General features: G+C 44.2%; 1 protein-coding gene across 2 annotated transcripts in view; it reads right to left on the reverse strand.

Annotated features, from left to right (window-relative positions):
* Nucleotides 1-24,883, reverse strand: part of tbc1d22a (TBC1 domain family, member 22a) — a 100,943-nt gene that overhangs the window by 28,054 nt on the left and 48,006 nt on the right. For both annotated transcript variants that reach the window (XM_084038727.1, XM_084038728.1), the window contains exons 10-11: nt 18,481-18,587; nt 7,997-8,072 (exon numbers count right to left, since the gene is read on the reverse strand). In XM_084038727.1, coding sequence (XP_083894853.1) covers nt 7,997-8,072; nt 18,481-18,587 — 183 coding nt within the window. The remainder of the gene's footprint in view (nt 1-7,996; nt 8,073-18,480; nt 18,588-24,883) is intronic.

The following is a 24,883-nucleotide window of genomic DNA, read 5'->3' on the forward strand; positions in this document are numbered from 1 at the left end:
AGTGACAAGGGTGTCGATAGACAGATTCCTTCATCGCCTCTTTATTAATAACCACTGCAAGTCAGTGTCACATGCACAGCCTTTTCCTCATAATAGGGATGTAATTACAGAGCTATCAGAATTGTCAGAGAAAAAAAGCCACGCAGCAAACTGAGAAAAGGGGGAGCGTGTTCTTTATTCAATAAAACTCTGCAGCACGTCAGTCCAGCGAGGAACGGCGTGCACACTGTGGGTCGACAGCATCCACGGCTAAGGTAGCGTGTTTATTATTTCTCTTGACGTTATTGCTTCCACTCGGAGCAGATGACAAACGGTAGTTTGGTTTATCTCTGCCATGCAAGGTCAATCTGTGCAAAACACGTTGGAGCCCCCTGTGGGGTTTTAATAAAATTGTGGCTATTTATCTTTTATTTTTTTTCCCTGACAAGGGGAAGTAGGGATATTTTAATATTGCAAAAGCTCAACATACACTCATTGGTCCTCCGATAACATGAAACCCTGTCAAAAGAAACACTTTGGATTTTCAAAATGGAGCTCTGGTTACATTATTCTCCTGCAGGAATAGTAAAAAAATAAAAAATGTTAAACTGCTTGTGGTTACTAGGGAGACTGGCAACTATTTGATTACGCTCCGGTGGAATAATAATGATCCCCCAACGAGCCTTTTCAGTTCTGTGTTTCTGTTGAGTTCATTGAGGCTCATAAACAAGTTACATTAACTCCAAAATCGCTGGTTTTCTGGGCATCAGTGAGAATCATCACTGAGACATCCGAGACTTTGGTAGGAGCAGAACAACATCTTATATTGTTTTGTTATTTTCCAAAAAATCTATGAAAAAGAGCAGAACCAACAATGTGTTATATGATACGATAAGATTTAAATCTCAGGTAAACATCACACAAACAGGGGTAAACAGTGCATTTGTTTGGGACTATTTTGTTTGGCGGATTACAGAATTCAAGTAAACTACAATATTTACTATAACAGTAGTGTGATCGGCTCATTGATGAGCTTTTAGTAGTTTTTCAAACACAATGGAGAAGTGAAAGTATTCACTGCTGTTTCTGGATTAACATTAAATAAAGACTCTCAGCAGAAACATTCTTTATGGTAGTTTTGATGGATTTGTCTGCACACATTACTGTAATGTAATCTCTCTGCTACCAGTAACAGCTGAGATATAATCATCAGTCAAGGCTGCCGTTACACTCAGTTTGTTTGGCGAGGCCCGACTCTTCCCCAACATAAAGATCAGCTGGCTATTAGATGTCCACATCTGTCTCCCTCTGCCCATAAAGTGTTTTTTCGTTTCTCATCCTGTAATTGGTTCACATTATGTTCTCACTCCCAGCTAACCACACAGAGAGAGAGCGCCATACGTCGCGTCTGGAGCTCTCAATATGCTCTCAATGTGGAGTTCAAACGTCGACGTCGGCGTCAGCCCCGCCGCCGTGAACGCTCGCCGACAAGAGGCAGGAAGGTGCGAGGCTGTGACACTGAGAGCGGCTGCCTTTGTTCCTCTTTCTGCTCTTGATAAATGTTTGTTTTATGCTTCTTTACATAACAAAAGATTAAAAATACCACTCGGTATTCAGCGACTCGCTTTTTCACAGTCATCAAACCAATGACACTCATTCTCTCTCCTTCACACACACACACTGATGCACAAAGACACACACACACACACTGATGCACAAAGACACACACACACACACTGATGCACAAAGACACACACACACACACTGATGCACAAAGACACACACACACACACTGATGCACAAAGACACACACACACACACTGATGCACAAAGACACACACACACACACTGATGCACAAAGACACACACACACACTGATGCACAAAGACACACACACACACACTGATGCACAAAGACACACACACACACACACACACACACACACACACACACACACACACACACACACACACACACACACACACACACACACACACACACACACACACACACACACACACACACACACACACACACACACACACACACACAGCTGTGAAGTAACGCGAAACATTATGTATGCTATTTCTAACCGCGACATACATTTGCGCTCTCGAACGCACGCAGCGTTCACTTGAACGGCACCTGTCTATCCTTCTGTGTACACACACACACACGTTCACACACACCTCCGCCACATGAGCGCGGCGCCAAGTAAACACAAAGCGATTATTTCACACTCGTCTCTGCAGTTTAATTATCACATGCTGCTGTAAAAGCATAAACAAGGCGAGCTCATTAACGGCGAACGCATCACGGTGACAGATCTGAGCGAGCTGCCAAACACGGCGGGGAGAGAGAGCGGAGCAACTTTAGACAATGTTAAATTACACTAATGAACCCCGCTCCGCCTGATATTGGCGCCTTTCACCGAAGGCGGCGGTGGAAGAGGTGCATGATGGGGGAGTGGTGGAAGGGAGAGTCGTTTGTCATGAGGAGTTATCGCAGCAGGAGAGGTGGAGGAGAGAAATTAAAAACTATAAAACAAAAAAACCAAAACATGAACAATGAAACAATGAATTCAACTTTTTCTTTTTTTAACCATTAGCTGCTGTCCAGCTGGCGCCGTTGCTCGGCATGCTGGGTAGCGTAGCTATGGGGGCAGAGGGAGGTTGTAGCGTGACATATCTCGTAGACAATGATTGACTGATGAGTCTTGTCTTCCCTCCTACTGCTGGTTAAAGTTGAGGACGGAGGCCACGATGCCGGCTAGTCCGCTCCCCACAATGCACTGCAGCCCATGGCTGGCGAAGTGAGGGCGGACAGCCGGAGGTCAGGGGTCATACAGTGACTAGTGAGAGGCTCCCAGGATTTCTGCTGATGAGGCCGATTCTGCCTGACTTCCTGCTCTTCTCGGTATAAAATATAATTACAGTTCTTCCACTGTCCGAGTGAAAGTGAAAGGGTGAAAGAGAAGAAAGAAACAAGATGGTCGGTCTGTTCCAACAGAGCTGCTTCGTTCTTGCTAAATCTCTCACCGTCATCTATTCACGCCGCTTCCCATCTCTGTAAATGCATAATATAAAAATGGAGAACTTCTCATCTCGCTGTAACCTTTATCCATTTCTCTTTTATTTCACTCTCGCCAAGCTTTGGCACAAATTTAAACAAATCCTCTTCTTGTTACAAACCAGCCAACGGGGTCCTGTTTGTTCACCAGTATTTGCTTTTCTGCAATCTTTCACACTAAGTAGCAGATTAATCACCCAAAATGCTCTGTAATGTTGAAAACAACGGCTCCTTGGAGTCTACGACTGTTGATTTTGCTTATTGAGGTAACATCGTCTCCAGCCGATTATGTTTCCAACCTGATCGTACTAAAAACCTGAGGTTAGCTAAAGCTAGTTTGTCCAGGTATGGTTAGGAAAAAATGTGAGATCAAACTATGTTGTGTCTTTGTAATTTGGCTGCTTCGCTTTTAGACTTTATTTCAAACTGTGTGTTCTCACTTTTAACAAGCTTTTAGGACTAATGTGTTTGGCGAACACAACGCCGTCCCAGATAGCGTTGCCTGGCGTTCCCGAACTCAAATAACAGCTACTTACTTTAGTTGTGAATGGGTGATACTTGATCAAAAACATATATATGTATAAATATTGTGTGCACATGTATTTTCATGGTCGTCCTGTGAATATCTCTTTTGTCTGTTACTGTTACACAAACAGAAACACCCTCCAGCTATAGCAGGTAAAAATGAAAAAAAAGTTTAATAACCAAGTAAGGTAGCGGTGGAGAAAGACCGAGTCCACCGAGTGAAACTTGCTTCCTTATTCCCCTCACACAGTAAACAAGCACAAGGTCAGACTTCTGTCACTGATTGCCTGTGGGAGACTGCAGCAATTGTGGATCAGATATGTTTTTATGGTGTCACCGTACGTATACTGTGTGCGTGTCCAATGTCAAAGATCAACAATGCTTCTCTCTGTCCTCGGGATGCAGGGAAACAAGAATGTGCTGGTGGTGCCTGGTGCATGAAAACAGGAGGAACAGCAGGCCCCCGTGCAACTACATCACACATTTATGTCTCAGATGGTGCAAGCGTTTCAGAAAACTGGTAATGATATGCACCATGAATGTTTGCCAATGAATGTGTGTTCATGAGATCGCTTAATGAGCATAATTAAACACACAGGAAATGGCATGTAACGTTAGAAAACCCATCTTATTTTGTTAAGATGCAGACAACAACCACACCTCGTCAACATTTAAGATTTTAAGACCCAAAGGGATCCACAGACATTTGGTGTGAAACCATTTGATAGAAATTGTGTAGAAATGCGAGAATATGGTATAAAAACATGCAGTATTTTAAGGATGTGAAATATAAAACTGCTGTAAGGCAGAGAGGGCAGAGTGCGTGGATCATCGAGGTGATGTCTGGAGTTTGTGCAGGACTGTGTGGGAAGACAGGGAAAGATGGTGTAATTGACCTCGGGGCTCCGGTTAAAAGACACCGGAGCTGGCTTCCTGAAATCTACGCAGCTTTAATAAACGACTTCAAAACTTCGAAAAACTTCTTCTGCCAGACGAGAGTGTGACTTAATGTACAAATGTGACCTCTAAAAATGCACATCAAGCAAGAAGAACAAAATGCACAGCCACTTGAAAAAACAACTGCTGCTACAGAAATCAAATCATTTTTCCTGCAAACCTATAAAAACAAACTGTAGCCTTTTTTTTTTTTCTGCCTTCAATTAGACAATACGGTCCCCACAATCCAACTAGCAGCTTTTGTACACAATCCGGGCTCGGAGCGTGCGCTGTCAGTGCATTTGCATAAACACATTCACCTTTGGGCAATTTGCATGTTGATGAACTTGTGCTAATGCACTTGAATGCAGCAAATACACAGAAAGAGATGAGGGAGAGATAAAGAGATCAGAGAAACATTACGGGCATGCTGACAAAGTGGCTTGTCTTTTGAGGCGGTACACATGCTAACTTCAAGCAAGGCTAATGGGAGTTAAGCATCACTTATTACAAGCGTGATAATTACAGGCGGGGGGGGACTCATTTCAAACAATGTCATCCACTTTTCAACTAAAAGAAACACAGCTTTGATTTTTTTTAATTGTTAGCCTCATTACCTCAACTTTAATTAGATCCATAATATATAGCAGATACTCCATTAAATAACCAGAAATTAATAAACTAGAAAAAATGTCTGATCCTCGCATTTTTTAAAATCATGTAGTGGGATGAAGTAAGTCAGAGGGACAGAGTCTTAACATTAAAATATAAATCAACTAATAACTAGGATTATTAAATTGCATATAAAGTAAGTAAAAAGTAATTCAAGCAAAGGAAGTAAATGAAAAGGAAAAGGCTCCACGTTTACCAGCGTGATGAACACATTAATGCGTCAAATTAGGGACAAATTAGATTGTGGGCAGCCACAGTCTGATGGAAACACTGGCTTTGTCACACTGGGGAGGTTGAGTGAGCTGAGGCGCACCTTTGTCAGAGCCAGGATTTGAACTGGTGCCACTATCCTGGAAAATGTTGTGTTTATTGGTGACGGTTAGACTGGATGTAGATCTGCTGCCTTTGACACAGCCAATCATTCTTTGTTTCCCGGGTATCGCCTCGTTCTTTTTAAAAGGTTTGTTACATGGAGGGGAAATTGGAGTAGGAGGAGGAGAAGATAGCAGGTAATGGGTGGTGAGGATGTGGTCATAAAACCTGTACGTTATCTCTCTTCCTCTCTCTGTGAATGTACAGTATATGTGTGTATTCCCTCTCTCTGACAGATATAGGATGAGCTAGCTGTAGCCGCTGTAAAGAAGCAGAGAGAAGGTGAAATAATCACACAAATAATGTAATTTAAAAATAAAAAAACACCTTCCTGCCATCTACTGGCCCACTATCGCAAATACACCCCACATGGGCAGGATGTAGCGGCTAGCTGCGCTAACAGGATACGACCACGGCGTTATCAGCTGCTGTGCTGAAGCGGTGCAGTGCAGCAGCGATTAGCTAGCCGGAGGGACACACACAGCCTCCATCCACATGCCTGGCGTCGGAGAAAGTACCCTGAAGGCATCGATATCTCTGTAAAGCTACTGGTCCCGGCACAGGCATCATCATTTTTTAAAAAGATGCTCAGCCCTATCAAACACTCATGTCCCTGGATGGGATATCTGACTGACACCAGGCTGAAACGGCGCTCTCTCTGGCCTTTTGGGAGGTTTTCCGGCTTCTCCGTGGTGGAGAATAATACATTTGTTCACTTTTGCACTGCGTTTTGTCCAAAATTAATGAGCAGCGAAGATTAAGTACAATTAGTGCCGGGAATGTACTCGATTGGCAATCTCAAAGGAAGCATAGAAAAAAGGATTAACACAGAGATGAAAACAATAAAGAAACAATAAAGATGATGATAAAATCGGATTCTCCAACATAGATTTAAATCAGTAGTGAGATGGGAACATTGGTGCTAAACACTTCCGCCCGTTGTGGAAAGACCCAAACCTTTTTTTCCCCCCAACTGCATAAACACAATAGCCCCTGCGTCTGATAAGCGCTGATAGGTCATTTTTGGATGAGATGAGAGGCCATCGCTCCAAAAACAGATGCTATGTCGACAGCGGGGCGAAAAACAATCCCGTAACACAAGATAGAAGCTATCTGTGATCTCATTAGAGGTGGTAATGTCAAAGCTAGCGAGGTAGAAAATGGCTCTGCCCCAACTATGATGACAGGGCACTTATGGAATAAGATACAGTAAAAATGTCAAGTCATTTGTCTTTGGCGGGGGGGCTCGGGAGGACGCTGCTTCTTGGTAATTTTTAAACATAGAGAAGACTCCCAACGTACACACACTCACAGTATATCGGTTTCCTCTCCTCTTCAGCGGACTCACACACTCTCTAAAGGCGACACGCATGCAAACAGACAGGCCTGCATACGCACACTAACTTCCCCTGACATTCACACACACACACACACACTCTCCACCCATTTGGATGCAGCGGGTGAGTCCCTCCCCCTCTCCCCCCCCGGCTGACAGAGCGAGTGACAGGATGGTCGGACAGCACCAAGGTTAGCCAAGAACATGACCATTGTGCAAAAAAGGGCTCGCTTTGATAAGACGCTGCATCCAAGTTAGTTTGGATAGAAAACCCATTCAAACCATATTCATGGTTAAAATAAAAATAAAAAGCTGCATTGCTAATTAACACTACGGCTGTGTGTATGAGTATAGAGCATACATTAACATCCAGCCCTCAGCGGGCCATTATTTTGTGTTAATAATATCACCAACACGTTTTCCCCAGAAAACCAGAGTCAGTAATCAAAGCGTGAAAACAAATGTCACTTCCTGGTGTGGATCTAATTATAACACATGAATTCAAACTATCAAAGAAAGTTTAAGCGTTAAATAAACAGTAAGGGGGAAACAAACTCAGAAAAAAAAAACATATTTACATTTTTTTTTTATTATTCCTCTTGCCTGACAGAGGAAAATAGAATGTCTCTGGACGTATACCTGTTTTCTTCCAAAATATTTACAGGTGTGCACACCATTTAAAGTGACGTGCAATCAATTTATGCCATGAAAAGCAAAGCAAATACAACATGCATAACAAAAAACATTTCGGTTTGAATTCCCTCTCAGTTTTCAAAAAAAGAAAAGATACACGAGAAAAAAATAAGAAAACATTTTGAATTGAAGCCCAATGTCTCACAAGTCTATTGTAAAGCAGACAACCCTGCCGAGGATTGTGGTTTTTAAGTGAATTTTTGTGTTTGCATGAATGGTTGGTGTGTGTGTGTGTGTGTGTGTGTGTGTGTGTGTGTGTGTGTGTGTGTGTGTGTGTGTGTGAGGGAGCAGAATGAAGAAATGATGAAGAGATTGAAGAGAGGTAGTCAAAGTAGCAGAACTTTGAGCAGAAAGTTCACTATGGATGGATGGATGGATGGATGGATGGATGGATGGATGGATGGACGGACTCACCATCAATCCTGCTGACGAGCTCCTCCAGGGCCTTGACTTTCCTCTGGATGCCTGGCTGAGCAAACGTATAGTTGTCCTGAGGAGAAGAAAAAAACAGAGTCAATATGGATCGAGGCTCCATTAATATATACTTTAAGCTGCTTCCCAACGTGAATGAATGCAGGAATTAAGTCATAACGAGCAACAACAAAAAGTACAAAGTCAGTGGATCAAACTCCCGTGAAGCTGAACGGACCACGTTACAAAAGAAACGCAAAGAAAAGCAATAAAAACAAGCGCTAACGCGATCAAGCAGATATTTGTATTACAGGAACATTTGTCATATTCCGCTGTAATTTCCCAGACGAGCTGTGAAACGGATCCCTCGTTGAGAAAACTAACGTGATTAGTTTCACATTGACGTTTGGCCCGCGAGTCGCCGTATCACAGAGCACACACACACACAGGCGGACGTTTGAAAATCTCCCATTTTCACTTTGAGGACTCATTTTCACAAAAGTGCAGTAGCCCTTAAAGATTTGAAGTGTTTTGCCAGGGCTCATTTCACACCTCACACAAAGCCTGAGGGCGGCTTTTTAAAAGCAGCAAACGGAGAAAACAGGCCGCCTAACGAACACTGCCGGTGCCAAAACAAAGTGTGGCGTTGAAGACGAGAGGCGATGGCTGACTGTGAGTGTGGCTGCAGGAACTGAACAGGTGAGCGGTGAAAGGGTCCCGGCCTGTGAAGTGGTGGGATAATGAAAATATTCCAAAGAGCTGAAGGCCTTCGTTTCACTATTGTCCTCTTCGAGTAGTTTCTGTGCCTCATCTCGGCAGCATAATGAGCTGGTTATGATTTTTTTTTTGTTGTTAATTAGACAGCAGGTTTGTAATGTGATGGATGTTCATTTAAATAACGTGCTACATTGCAAATGTATTATGTTATTGGTTATTGATGCAACGCGAAAAGACAGAAATGAGGCAAGTGAATTTAAGTGAGCACCTCTGGGAGATGTTACATCAATTCAAGCAGCTTTATTAATTCCACGAGGGGCCATTGTTTTTGAGCGGCTGCAGGTTTTCTCATACATACATCAAACGGAGAGATAGAAACAGCAAGGAGCATTAAGTGGAATTAATGAGTCAAAATAAGAACGTTTAAATTTAAGAGTTTGTGTGGAAGTGCATGTAAGACAGGACGTACAAAGCAGCAATAGTCATTACAGCCACGATTGATGAAACGTTGTCGGTGTCTTCATGGAGGTAAGCTCCGCCCCCTCTGGAGCATCTTATGCGAGCTAATAAACACAAATTATCCCGCCCCCAAAAATACATGCGAGTAGTGATGCGAAAACACATCTTAAGAGCAACACAGCAACAAGTCAATTTCAATGGAAGGCGGTGACGTGAAGCGACAAACTGAAGTCTGACGCCTACAAATCAAAGTGGCAGCGCCCCAATGACACGGTGAAGCCTCAACCAATCAAATGCTAGTACAACCGTCAACCAATCACATGCTTTTGTTTCACCCCGTTCAAAAAGAACTCCTTTAGCAACTTAAATGTGTAGTTTCACATCATAACTTCATCAACAGGTGCTTCATTAATATATTGATTCATTCATTCCGGGGAGCTAATATCTTATACATAATGGCTGATTTTCTTTTATATATGTGTAATGTGTATAATACCCGGGACATTTAGCAACAGCTTGGCTTCTGAAGCGAGAAAGAAGCGACTGAATAATTTGTGGAGTATAGAACATGATTTCATCAAATATTTACGACTATTTAGGGATAAGGAGACAATAACCGGATCTGAATATGATCACGAGAGTGGGCATCGTCGGTCGGTTGAACTTGCAGAATACAATACATGTGAGAAGGAGCACATAACACACACACACACACACACACACACACACACACACACACACACACACACACACACACACACACACACACACACACACACACACACACACACACACACACACACACACACACACACACACACACACACACACACACACACATCAACGTTTCCTTGAGGGGTCATTTCAGCGTGGCTGGAGAACAGCTGATGTGGCAAACTACCAAACAGATGGAGGGAGGGAGAGAGGTGGAGAGAGGAAATGAGAAGGAGAAAGAGGGGGGGAGAGAAAGAAGGAGAAGTCATTTAGCAATAAACAGCTCCAGTTGTCCTTCAGGCTCAGCAGAACCGAGGCGTGTGTCCTCCCGAGTCCATCAGTGGCCGCTGGCAGCCCAGAAACCGCAGTCCTTCCTGCCTGGTTTTCGGTTTGTTTTCATTCCTCCCCATCCTCTACACGTGCCCTCACCTCTTCTTCCCCTTTCACCTTCATCTCACACCAATACTGTTCATATCCTAAACCTGGCATTAGCTGGGTGACAATCACATAAAATGGAAAAAATAAACTTCAATATCGAACACGCGTTCCTACTCCGACTCCAAACATCCTTCTTGATCTCCTGCTAATTCTATATTTATACACCGTCTCCTTTTATTCCTCGCCTCCCTCTCTGACTCCCTTCTTCCTCCCACCCCGGCGTTAATGTGGTTAGGTGCTAAGCAAGTGTGAGGCCCAGTACAAGTAATTACATTTGCATTATTGAAGCTGCTGGCATTAATCAACTGCCCCTCTCTCTCACCTCCTCTCTCTCTCAAAATCATTGTATTTTCTGCTTCTACACCGACTTCCATTTCTCTTAATACCTCATGACAACTGCTCACATGCTTCTCTTTATTCCTCCATGTCCGTTTGCCTTTATTGCTTTCCAATCAGTCTTATTCTAACACTTATGTTCCCTCATTATTTTGTCTCTGCTAACTATGCCTCCACACTTTCCGTTTTTCCCTCCCCCGTATATCTCTGTCTGGCTGTCTCCATCAAATCCCTTTAAATATGTGTCTGTCAGGATCTCGCACCTCCACTTGTGGAAATGATTGCTTGTATGGAACAAACGGTGATTCAATACAGCCTGTTTGTTCTTTTAGCCGTTATGCTTTATCCTGCTTGTTTGTTTTGTTTTTACATCCTCTGGTGAAACATTTCCCCGCCACACGGGGATCCATCGATCCGGCCTCGTTTATTTCATAAAATCAACAGCATGTTTGAATAGAATGGACCAGCAGGTGGATCAGGTAGTTAGAATTAGCATTCTTCCCTGTGTTCGTGGTAACAATTGTTGTGTTTCATGAGAAAGACCTTTACTTTTATTGCCGTTCCACTGTGGCATTTCTACTTTAACATTTCGAAAAAAAGAACACATTTGTACATTTTGTTCTTCACATAATCACAACCAGGTAATGCATTTGAGGGTCTGGAGGTCTTGTTTTTTTTTCCCGATGCTTTCAGGCGCTTATTTTTGTTCCTAATTTCTCTTCCTCCGTCTAAAACCCACTCTCTTCCTCTGAGTCACTACTTCCCTTCTTGTCTATTCCTCTCTCTATTCCCTTTAACTCTCATCCTACTTTCTTCATGCGAATCCTTCAACGTCCCTGCCTCCTCTCGCTCCTTCCCTTTATCAATCTCTCTTCTCCTCTCCCACCTCCTGCTCTGCATTTCCTTGTCTATTTTCATCACTTTGGTGGCGCTAATGAGGCTAGACTTGACTAAGTGTTTTGAACATGCCATTATGTGTCTTCTGCTTTGTTTTCTTCCCTGGTGTTTCATTTCGCACCATGCTGCACCGCATTATATTTTCTGACTGATTGTTGTTTAGTTAGATCTGGTTTTTTCCCCCCCTTTGAGATACATTTGTGACGAGGATGAGATACTTAGGGATGTTGTCTTTTATTGTGTCTTCATCTGCATTCATATTTATGCCTTTTCTTCCAGGTTTCTATATCTACCCGTCTGTGTCGCGTCTCCTATTTCCTCACCTCCCGTTCCCCCGTCACACTCCCGCTCGCCTCCTTCATTCCTTTGTCCCGGTTTCCATCCTCTCCCTTCTTGTGCCCGTCCACACTCACTTCATCTCTTTGTCAAACCCAATATGTCAGCTCTTTGATCAGCTGAGGCAACAGGAGGAAATCAACTCGTACCCCTTCATTATTCATACATCCCCCCCCCCACTTCTGCCACCATCTGTCCATCCACCGCATCTGACCCCGGCGTGTAAGTGGAACTGCCCCGCTTCGCTCCAACGCGAACCAACAGACGCGCCGCCGTACAAACATGAAATCAGTGTCGCTCTTTGACGGCTCAGGTGTCAACAGCTTCTCCTTCTCCCCTTCTTTGTTCTCTCTCTCTCTCTCCTTCCAGTCAGCTGAATCAATAGCTCCTCTCCACCTCTCGGTCCATTCTATTAGAGACAACAATAGCTCCACGCCGGACTAAGATTGCCTCCTATTGTGGCGACGGATGTCTATCAGCAAGTTGGACAGAACGAGCACAACAATGCTGTGTGGGGGCGTGCGGGAGAGAGAGACATGAAGACGGAGAGAGAGAGAGAGAGAGATGACAGGTCAAGATACAGGGCAGACAATAAAGTGGGGGACAGGGCAATGATCTGTCATTCTCTGCTGCGTGGATGTGTGTGTGTGTGTGTGTGTGTGTGTGTGTGTGTGTGTGTGTGTGTGTGTGTGTGTGTGTGTGTGTGTGTGTGTGTGTGAGAAGGAGAAGCAGAAAGTGATTGTGTGACGGAGATGACGGGCTGCGATAAGGTGCAGACAATTACAGAGCTACGGGAGGGTTGGCCAAATGTCATTCTGAGGCTTTAGCGTGTGTTTGTGTGGAGTTCGAGGGCAGGGCACTGGGATGTGTAACGGCTTCACAAGAAGGTAGTTGGAGATGCAGCAGAGGACGGAAGGTACCGCTAACTACCTACGCTAGCTATGCTGGGACACCCATTGAGATTGCAATACTTTCTGTACACGTGTACTAAATTCCTTGGCGATCTGGCCCAAAGTTAAAACAATTAAAAAAACTGTCTTTGAGGATCTTCAAAACTAGTAAGGTACCAAAGCTGGTATATATTCCTCCTTACTTATTCTTTGATGAAACGGTTTTAGATGCAAACTATCATTTTTTACTAGAACTCAATCTTACATTTCTGTCTAGACTGTATCACCAGTTGGAAATTGAAAATAACAGAGTAACTAAAAACGTGTATTCATTTATTCACATCACATCATTTTATCCGTTTTTTTTATCCGTGACCTCACAGTGACCTTGACCTCCTGTGAGCACCAAATTCTTAGCAGTTTGTCCTTGAACTCCACGTTTGTACCTTATTAGAAGAAAATGCCTCAAGGCGTTCCAGAGAAATCGCGTTCACATGAACGGGACGGCACAGATGAACGGACAAGCTGGAAACACAACGCCAGGTGAGGGATGTGAAAAGTCGGTCACCGTTTCTCAAATTCCCAACGCCAATTACAGAAACCGTGTCTAACATAGATGTGCCATTTAAGAAACCTGGTCACTGCCGAATGCGGACGGTAACCTGGCTAAACTGCTCCCTTATGTCCGTGTCTTTCAGACAATTTTTCAAATCCAAGGAAACATCTCCCACACCTTTAAAATGCCTTATTTATTGCGTTTACTTTGTGAAGTGGCCTGATTACCCACGAGCAAGCCAATGCCCATTACTCACGAGAGCCAACGTAAAAGCTTTTTTGTTATATCACAAGGAAGTAACGGCTGCAGAGAGTTAACCCGCGCTTCGACAGTGCCTCGGCGGATGAAATGTGGTGTATAAAGAAACCTGCCTTACCTCACATGACCCCTAATGTGATCAGCGCGGCGCGGCGCGGCGCTCTCTGCTAAGAATGTTTTCATCCGGCATAAGGTTGCACACACCGCTTCCTTTATGCCATTCCTATTACATAAATGTCTCCTTCCATCCTTCCTGTGTCTGATTTCTCCAGCCTCAGCCTTTATCCTAACCCTCCCACCCTTCGAGCAGCTGTTACTGCCACCGTTTCCACTGAGCTGCATGTAAACTATCTTAGCCAACATGATGCAACTTAGTCTGTAAAAGAGAAGGGAAGCTGAAGAGGGGGGAAGTGTATGAAAAACAATTGGTGGAGGTGTTTATATATACTTTTATATCAAAATCCAATGATCTTTTCTTCTTATAAAACAACATGAATTGTGCTTACATAGGCCTCAAGGAATTTCAACCAATAATATCATGACATCCATCAATCAAGCGCCAAGGGAGGTGTGCGTGTGTGCGTGTGTGTGTGTGTGTGTGTGTGTGTGTGTGTGTGTGTGTGTGTGTGTGTGTGTGTGTGTGTGTGGAACTAATAAGATAATACCGACACATGTAAATGTACAAACAAGCTGTCAAGCATCACACACATGCACACACACACACACACCCCAGCTGGCCGATCCCTTCTCTTGTGTGTGTGTGTGTGTGTGTGTGTGTGTGTGTGTGTGTGTGTGTGTGTGTGTGTGTGTGTGTGTGTATGTGTGTGTGTGTGGGTGGTGGATTGAGTGACAGCCCACTGTGACAGTCAGGAACCCTTGGGGAAACCAGAACAGGACACGGCGTCTGGTTTGGTCAGGCTAACCGTCTGCTAGACGTCGATCCTCGGACCCCTGTTCCCAATAGAGGGAGACCCCATCTCTAGCTGAAAAACAGATGGTAACCAGGACGATGAGCGGGCCCAGTCCAAGGGGGAGGGGCTGGAAGCTGCTCAGACGTGGAGCGACGGGAGAGGGAGCTCTTGACCATTTAATGTGTGTCACATTAATTAAACATTGTTTATTGATCTGGCTGGTGACGGGTTCACGTGATACAAGTGAGGGATCGAGTTTGTCCAATGTTGTTTCAGCCTCCTTGGCAGCTCAGCTTTAGCGACTACCTGACAGATTGCCTGATTAAAAACGGTAAAATAAAATTGAAAACCTGCCAAAATAATTTTTTCCGAGGTCATCTGCCAAAAAAAAGATGATGGGGGAAAAAAAAAAGAATAAAAAACTCACTTCATGTTCTCAACGCTGAGGCTAGAAATAAGAATGAATAAGAATTTAAATGAAATTAAATGAAGTGCAATACTGAGTGTATGATGAATAATATCAACATTTCCTAAGTATGCATCACGCTACGGACAAGTATATTCAAACCAGGAAGGGGAAAAAAATGAAGACATTTTCCTGTTGGACCTCCATTTGTCAAGACTGCAGCTGAAATATAATAAGTTCAGATCCCAGGGTGAAATTACATTTCTCCAAGTTAGATCCTAGACTGGGAAATACATTAAAGAGCCCCTGCTGTAAAAAGGCATATCTGCAGAATTAACATAAAAGGCAGGTTTTCATCTGCTGGCTTTAAAACTGAGAGCCCTCGGGGGTGTGCTGGCGGAATAATGGACTTTTTAAACTTTCTGACTTCATTTCCCTCTCTGGGCATGGCAGGTAAAGACACTGTGCTCACTGAGAGCCAATACTGTAGCCGCTCTGTACTGAGGGCAGCTATGAGCACTTACAACCGTCTACATCTGGAAAATGTGATATAGATTAAATTTACCAAGACTGACTGCAAAGGTTACAAATATCTTATGGTTTGGGTTTTAACGGGCCATATTTAAATCAACAACCGGGATATTGGGCCGATATGACAGTTCCATTTAAATTCCAGATATGGAACCGTTTTAACATGTTAAATTAGCCAAGGTAGCCAGAGGCGCTGTGCAATTTAGCACAGCGCAAGACTAATTGGCTGCTGGAGAGACTGGGGTAACATTGGGGTCAACTTAACAGAGGTGTGTCTTAAATCTTAGAAATACCATGTATTTATTCATTTATTTCTATTATGTTTAAGTCATTCGACTGCATCGTAATTCTTATGGGATGATGATAGTCTACGTTGCAGCTTAGAGGCAGAGGCATGGCTAAAAGCACTTTAATGCCTCACAAGGCTGGATAATCGTCAACAATAATAGACACTGGCCCAGCTCAACGTGACTAATGTGCCCATTTCCAGTCCAGTAGCTCCGGTAGTGCAGCCGTGGGTTTATTTTATTATTTATTTTTTTATTTTTTTATCATGTCAGAACTAAATGTGGCCACCGGGTGCAACCTGTTTGATGTGTAAATGGCCTGTGGAGGGCTGCGTGCTCTTATCTGGTTGTTGAAGCCTCACAGCGCCTCGCAGGTCACGCCGGGACAGAAGAATAGCTGTCTCCACTCGTTTAGCCCTGAAACTGTCACTCACTGTCTGCTAAAGCAATGAGTGGGCCGTGTGCAACATGTTGTTCTGGTGTGTGTGTGTGGTGTGGGATGGCAACAACAGCTTTTCATCACTAATACACACAAAAACACACACAAAAAGGTGATGCTCTTCAGTCAGTCGCCAGCCATTAAAGGGGTCAAACGAGGATGTAGCCATTGCTAACGTTTAAGTGCAACATCCCCCCTTCCCTTGTATATGTTGGGACTCATTTCTCTTACCTACGCAGCCCCGTATCCCTACCTGCCCCTGAAGGAAGAGGGGGCTGCACTGTCGCCAATTAAAAGCAGCAGCTCGTTAGAGAAGTCGCTTAAGTGAATTGACAGCGCAAAAAAAAGCCCGTTCGCTTTTTAGGTGGGAGCGAGGAACGGCAGCGAGACACTAAAAACCAGAGCTAATGGCCAATTTAGTGCATTAAAAATGAAGAAAAACTTTCAAAAAAGTATCTCCACTGTACACCAGGTAGTGTAATTATGAAAAAAATTGCAGGAATAGCACACCGGCTGCTTCACGGATGGATGGGAGACTGTTTCTTTTTCCACCCTCCAATTTATGAGTTTGTTCTACATTGTGATGCAATTAAACGCCTTTAAATATTTTACACAAATTGGTCGGAAAACGGCACGCCATTGGATCCAGGAGCTACCGGATTTATATAAGGTGCTTAAAAGGCAGTGAGTAAATGTAATTGCGTGGGCAGACTCTCTTCTCTCCAACCCCCGGGACCCCCACCTTCAGGCCCTCAGTTAAGTGTAATAGTGTATAGTGGATGTGAGAGGGTCTGAGACGAGGTCAGAGCAAGGATCACCAACTAATTACGCTGCTGAGGCACTCAGCCTCTGTCAGATTGTTTAGAAAGCATTAGGGGGGAAACATGGGCTTCCCTGGTGCATTGCACGTAATTAGTTTGGAGGCAAGGTCACTAACAAACACAAGCACGGGGACAAACAACACACACACACACACTCTATTCTTCTCTCTTACTTCCTCTCAGGCTTCTCCGTCTTACTCTCTCTTAGGGGCAACAAGGCACAGCGTCTATTAATTTCCTAAATGAATTGCCTACCAATTGATAGTTATTTATGGATGATCACGCTTTGCACAACACATGCTCTTTAATATTAATTACATTGAGCGTACAGCGAGGCCATACACTGAGTTACATATTACATATTTAACATAAACTAATAGAAACGATCCATTATAGCCTCTTTCCTCACTAAAATGTCACCTCATCATTGAGATGTTTTCTTTTACCCCTAACATATTCATTTCCATACAACAATAAGCATATTGCCGAATCAATACTTTTAAAGATTAACTGCTGTGGCCATTCCCGTAAGTGTTGCTTTAGATTTGGGTCGTTGACCCGCCGAGGGGAGACTTGGCAGATGCTTCGTTAACTGCGCCAGGAAACAATGATTAGAGTAGCTGCGCTGAAACACGATCACGGAGACGGCCACAAGCACCCAGGACTCTACTACCTTCAGCCAAACACACGTCTGCTATCACATGTACGTCAGAAGGTACCAAAATGTGGCGATGACTGAAACGTTTCCTGACATCAGGAATACATCTGTTCTGTTCACACTTGAATCCAGCATAGACAGATCTTAGGACGAAGCAAAATCTACCTCCGGCCCAGGCAAGTAAACGTTTCAACGAATCAACAGATGGATCGGCCAAGGCCGCTGAGAGCGAGGTCGATTAAGAGAGCTGGTGGGCAAAAAGGGTTTGCTGGGTTTTTTAAAGCCCACACAGAAAAGCCGCTTCATACATAATGCTCAGTGTTCCAGTCGCTTTACAACAGACAGGAAAGTCCAAACACTGTTACGATCAACTCTGTATGTCATGCATACATGCAGTAATATGAGCAATTTATGGTGTAAAACAACGTAGCACTTTAGAGCTAGGGATGTTATTTATTCAGGGAGGTCTTATAATTTATAATAAATGTATTTAAAATGACTATTAGACCTTTTAAGAGAAACAAATTTTGATGATTATTGGTTTAATATCATGACATTAAACTTTTAAAATGGATATATCTGTGTAATTGTGTTTACTGGGACACATTTACCATCTTCCACAGGTATTTAAAGTGTGTTTTTATGCAAATAAACACTATGGATCACAAAAACGAAGTAAAAGGTTAACACTAATTTCAGGATGCTCAGGATTTATTTTTCAAAGTCACTCCCGGACTGTGGTTAAAAATAAATGTTCGAAACAGAAGATATTGTGCTGCATCTGTAGTTTGTTCGAAGACAACCATCGTCTTTTCCAACACACGCATGCCTACCTGGATGCCGTCCAGCAGTTTGCTCATGCACCAGAAGCTGTCAGCCTCAATGTTCCTCAGAGCCTCTTCCCGGAGACTGGACACATCAAAGTTTTCCACTTCCTCCTCTGGAGAACACAAAGCAGAAGAGGGGAAAGAGGGTGAGACGTGAGCGTTGCAAGGGAAAGGGATGGAGAGAGACTTTAGGTGGAAAGAGAGGAAGCATGAAGAAAGCTACAGAGAGCACATCAGGTCTACCGGCACAGCTGGGGCTCCGTCTTAAGCTCCTCACTCAGACAGGGGAAGGAGAACATCAGGTGCAGAGGGAGGACAGGTTCAACAAGAAGAGGGGGGGAGTTATGAAACAGACGCGTGGAAAGGAAGGAAAACGATGACAAATTGGGAGCACGAGAATAAAGGAAAAGCAACAGAGGCAACGTAATAATAGAGCAGCTTTTAAAAAACAGCGGTTGGAACTTCTTCCTCTGTTAGTCTGAACATTCAGAAAATGTCACACAGTCGCCATGCACACGGCATAATATGCACTTTTGAAATTGCCAGGAAATTATGCAACTTCTGTTCCATCTTTGAATCACCAGGCTGAATCATTTCACCAACTTTTTAAGTTTTTGAAGAATATGTTTGCGGTGTTTTTTTTTTACTATATATATATATATATTTCTACCATTTTATTTCTTATCTTTGTTGCCATTTTTCACATTTCATTTGCTTTTTACTGCAGATGCCATTTGTAGATGGCTATAAAAAAAATACAACGGCAATTGTGAAGAGTCGGGGAACAACGGTGGTCTGTAAAATACATATTGTGTAAATAAATGCAGCAGAATTTGGTTGGGACATTTCCTAAAAACACAGTGCAGACTGCACACAGGAGAAAACAATTGCCAAGCAGCGAGTGCACCGAGCCCCCCTCAGTCATCTCCAGTGGGTGACTTCAACCGACGGGTGTCATCAAATGTCATTAACGGCAGCAGTGTGTGACGGACTGCAGGGGCTTTGACGGGCTCCTGACAAGCCACTGACAGCCGGCGGAGAGGAGATGGGACGAGCCTGATTAACAATGATCTATGGAGGGAGAGAGAGAGAGAGGATGGAGGGAAAGGAACGAGTGTGTGTGCTCATGTTACTTAAAAAATTGGAGTTATGTATTTTGTGCTATTTTGTTTTTTATAATCCTTAATACACACTCGCAAACATACGTAGGACCTGGCAGCCCTGCCTGGTATCCTTGGCAACCCCAAGTGGAATGTTGTCAAGGTTGTAATGAGCATGCTCAGTCTGACAGACGGACAGACAGCTGGCGGTGGGCCAGGACTACAAAGCCAGTGACACCTTGGCTGTGTGTGTGTGTGTGTGTGTGTGTGTGTGTGTGTGTGTGTGTGTGTGTGTGTGTGTGCGTGCTCTCATCATCGTCTTGTCTGCTTGAAGTCAGGTAAGGATGGATAGGAACCGGACACGAGCGCTACGGTTCCTTCATTTCGGTGACACCTTTCATCCCATCACACCTGGACGGATCAAGGTGCCAAGAAACGGTGTGTCGCTATAGCGACCAGATCTTTAATACCAGATAGGGAAGCAGACGGGGGGCTGGTTTCTGATTGGACGTCAGCGCGGTTCATTGTGACCACAGAAGCAAAAGGCGATACAGCCGCGGGCCACGCGTATCACACACAATTAGTGCAAACGAGCAAAGATAAGATCTCATACAATCTGACTTACCGAAAAAAAATCCAAATAAATCAGACAGCTGATGGGATGAAGACTCACAATATTTCCGCTCGTCGTAAAGTGAGGCTACAGAAGAAGTCGACTACAATCAACCCGAGGATAAATGTAGTGTTGGCACAGCTGCTGAACGGCACACAGACAAAGGCGGCCACCATCTGAGCAATTTGAAGTCACTCTTTAGTTTGATAGCTTCTGTATAGTGATGCAGTAGACAATGACAACTCATGAATACAGCCCTCTCTCTCTCCCTCTCCCTCTCTGGGCAACAGTGATGCCATTAAATTTGTAGTTGAAAAGATTAATTGTCAACAGGCTGACTGGCAATCCGCATGGTGTCGTTGCTGATTAACAAGGTGGCGGGAGCGCCACTGCTCTGGCGTTCGGGGAGACCCTGAGCTTCCCGAAGTCTCAAATCAGTCTTCCAGGCTGGAGCCTCGCTGTCGGGGCTCAGCTCCAAACCCAGACCTTGAATCTGGAGCAGATTAGGAGGGACGGCTTCCAGGAGTCCAGTGGTCGTACTGGAATCGGGCATAGCTCGTCACAATAACAAGGACACACGAGAGGAAGGGCTAAGAGGAGGGGAGGCAACAAGGATCAGTGTGGCGGGATCGACGAGGAAACAGTGCCCCCTGTGGTCGCCGGCGGAACCCCCCCCATCTAACGGATTTTTACAGTGATGAATGCTAAAAAACAGTCGAAGCTCAGGTCGTTTGTCACTTTCATGGCCAAGTGGACCAGACAGCTCTTTCTGTTCCCTGTAAAAAGGAGACAAGAATGAGAGCTGTGTGCTGAATGCCTGATGTCATCACAACCTGTGGAGGAATTTAATTTTCACAAAACACTTGATTCACCTTCAAATGATGAGGTCAAATAAATAAGCAATATGAGGCCACCGTGGCTGTCTCTTTTTTAAAAAAGCAATTGCTAATTGCTTTCACTAGATCCGTGCCTCAGCAGCGATTCCTTCAAGATGGTCTCTTGGTGATTACTTTTGGAGCAGCGCCTCCTCACTAAAGGACCAGCTGACAATACATGTCTGGGATATGATCCGTATCTCCGTAGAAATGCTCCACAAATAAGAACCTGGGGAATTTTCTGGAAGTTCAAGCTTCAGCGCGCCTGGCATCGCAGAACCGGGAGTCTCGGCGGGCTTTGGTTCTGTCGCCGAATGATATTCTGAGAAAAGCCAGACGCGAGCTCACCTTTGCAAGAGAAGATAGTTAGTTTGACACAGCCGGCGTCAAACTCTCACGACTGTGCACAAACGGAGTCGGCCTCTGAAGGTGGGCGTTTTGGCAGAAGAGCTCGGGACCAGCAGACTCTGGAGGCAGTGCAAGAGTCAACTAACACAGACACAATAATCAAAAGGATTACAAAAGCAGTAACTGCTTCTTTGAAAATGACAATAATCACCACAATCCTTTATTTAGAGAGGGGGATGTTTAATTTAGTAATCCAAACTTTCTCCAACATGAACTCTCTCTCGACACAGCTTCAGCTCCGCCACTTTGCATCAATCTGCCGCTCCCATCTCTTTTTATAACTCCGATTTACCTCTGGTATTTTCTTTTGGTACATCAATGCCTTTTTCCTCTCTCCTCCCCTCTGCTTCTCCAATGCAGCCATCTCTTCTGCAGCTCCCGCTACCCTGCCTCTCCAAGCTGTTCCCCCCCCTCTCTCCCTCTCGTCCCATTGGCCGCCGAGCCAGTTTCCTGCCGGGCCTCGGGGCTTATTTCCTGTTTGTCCTGGCGCAGGGGGCAACTCGTCCGGGGAGACCAACTGCTTGGTCGCTGCCAGCTGTGAGCACTTGGCACAGCTTGGCGCTCGGCACCCGGGTTACACCTCCGGAGAGCGAGTGTGCGGCCGCCTACACGCACAGAGGCGTGCACGCGTGTGCGAGCGTACACAACACGCCAGCACCGGTGGTGCCATCTGCCCTCTACAACTACGGGCCACAAGGTAATGTGATGTAAGATGATAAACGAGCTAGTTTAGCCTGATGTAATCATAAAGTGTGTGTGTGTGTGTGTCCCAAATATGTGTGTGTGTGTCTTTGTAGACAGCAATGGGTAATAAAAAACGGTCTCGTTTGACAACCTTCTGTTGGTTCAGATTAATCACAGGAAAACCTGAGTTGCAGACCGAGAGAGAGAGAGAGAGAGAGAGACAGAGAACACTATAGGTTTTAACAAGATTTCTCCATCCAAAAGCTCATAAGATCACATGAAGTGGTGCAGTCATTACTTATAATTTACAGCGGTGGTTCGGGTTAAATCTAATGAATCTAACGACTTACAATTCAATTGCCGAAACCAAACTTGTCACAATCCACTTCCCACCACCGGAATGACACCCAAGTGACACCGCCTGAGGCTCGACTATTAAAAATGAGACGCGTTAGCTCCTAGACATGTAATGCTTCCAACCTTCCAGCATCTGTGACGTAACACCCACCTCCCCCACCTTTCACTTTCTGCAACAACAAAACTGATGTTTCCCCACCGCAGCACAATCCATGTGATAACACCATCGTTAATGAGAGCTGAACTTTTTTTGAGAGATAGAGAGAGGTGGCATTCATACCGCTGGATAATTAAGAAGAGAATGAACCTGGCGAACCTGATGTCACCAACACGCTGGGAGCACAAACGCTCGCACGTACGCGCGGGAACACAGGAGATGAGAGCGTAGGATTGTGGCTGTGTGCGAAACAAGATTTGAAGATATGAAAATAGACAGCTGGAGGTGAAGGAATGTAGGGGAAGGAGAGAGAGTGTGAGTGTGAGAGAGATGGAGAGACAGCGACAGACAGAGAGAGAGAGAACTTATCTAATATTTGGACAAATTATAAATATTTTGATGCTTTGGCAACATTGTTACCGAAACATTCATGCCAATAAAGCCCTGTTGAATTTAATTGAACTTAATTAGAGAGCGAGAGAGAGACAGGAAGTGATATTAGTGGAGGTGAAAGTAGGAATAATTGTGTTTTTTCTTTGGGTTCATGAGACTAAGAAACTTCTCAACTCTCCTGTCTAGTTTTTAAAAATAAAATCACCGGGTTATTATCCGGTGTCTTTATTACATAGTTCTTAGAAGTTACAAGGTTTTTTTCCTTCAAAGTACACCACGGAGCTCACTCATTGAAAAGCAGTGAACTTCAGCCTCGCCACAGTGATAAGGAACGCTCTGGGCCATAAAAATCTACACAATCACTCCAACAATGTTCTCATCTCCCGCTATCTGCACTATGAGCCATGTGTCCATACATCAAACAGCAGGCCCCCACAGCTGTTGGCGAGATAATGCTAGTCCTTGACATCAAATGGAATACGCCTATTAATACCATATCTGCCTATGTGCAGACACATAATGATCCACTTGCCCCGCGGTAAGATGTCTTGTATGAGGAAGCGGAGAGTGTGTAATGTTGAGTAAGGCCATACCGCATCCTATTAGCTGTTAGCGCTGCTGCCAAGATCTCCATTCCCCACCACACAGCCCTCACATTGGCCTGTGGGATGTTTGTACAGCACAGATGCATGAGTGTGTGTGTGTGTGTGCTCCACTGGCGACCAACAGTACAAATCGTGGCTGGATCAATGGCACGGCGAGCGTGCCCACACGAGGAGCAATCTGAAAAGCAATTTTTTTGCCAAACAACACTCACAGGTTGATTCGCCAAAATATCATGGCATGTATTAGATAAGTGGGAACATGAAAAATTAGGCCAAACAGCAGTAGATTGTTTGACATTAATCAACTGATTCCGTTGGGCGTTCAGGAAGCAGAGAGGGTCCAATGAAAGATGCTATTAAGTTGCACTATGGGTATTGTAGGATTCACGGTTTTATAATGATTATAAATGTAATACTATTTAGTTTTCTGTTGGTTGGACAAGAGAAGAAAGTTAAAATGCATCACCTGGGGTCATTATGATGAACATATTTCACTATGTTAAGACACTTCAAGGACTAAAAGATAAATAGATTCATTTGAAAAATAATCACTCGTTGGAAAGCCCTGGGAATGACAGTTATTACACCGCAAATGATTGAGCAATGCCTGTCAAGTAGGACGGCTTTACTCAAACGAGGGTCTGGTTTGTTGTTATCGCGGCGCCACATAAGGCTGGGACACGGGAACAATGTAAATGAAGGATTTTTCCTGCGAGTCAGAAGAGTTGTTTTTTTCTTCTGTCTTCTATGCACTGCAGGCATACTGTGTTTGTTTATAGTCACAGCTGAGTGTGCATAGTATTGTCATAAAAATGCAATCTTTTGCATATTTTTCTTAAAGGAATAGTGGGTGTCTGCTGTAAGCATCATTGTTTTGTACTAAAAGATTTCCTATACTGGTTTAGCTGCATGTAAGATGCAACCAACTCTTAAAGGAGAAGTGCATCACACCTTAATTGAATTACCTTTCCCCATACATTTATGCAACCAACAGCCTGACTGATATTCATTTTCAGGTCATCCACGGCAATGCCCTTCTACCTTTATAGTATACGACACTTAAGCAGGTTACGAGTCACACTCGGGGTTTCCCTGCGTCAAGCAATCACATATTCACTGTCACTTTATACGTGCCGCCTCCCTTTTACAGACGCACATAAATATTCTTTAATCAAGTCCACTCGAGGCGTAGTAAATCTGCCCCGGCTAATGTGAAA

The sequence above is a fragment of the Eutrigla gurnardus genome (genome assembly GCF_963514095.1).
Source record: "Eutrigla gurnardus genome assembly, chromosome: 21".
Classification (NCBI taxonomy): Eukaryota; Metazoa; Chordata; class Actinopteri; order Perciformes; family Triglidae; genus Eutrigla; species Eutrigla gurnardus.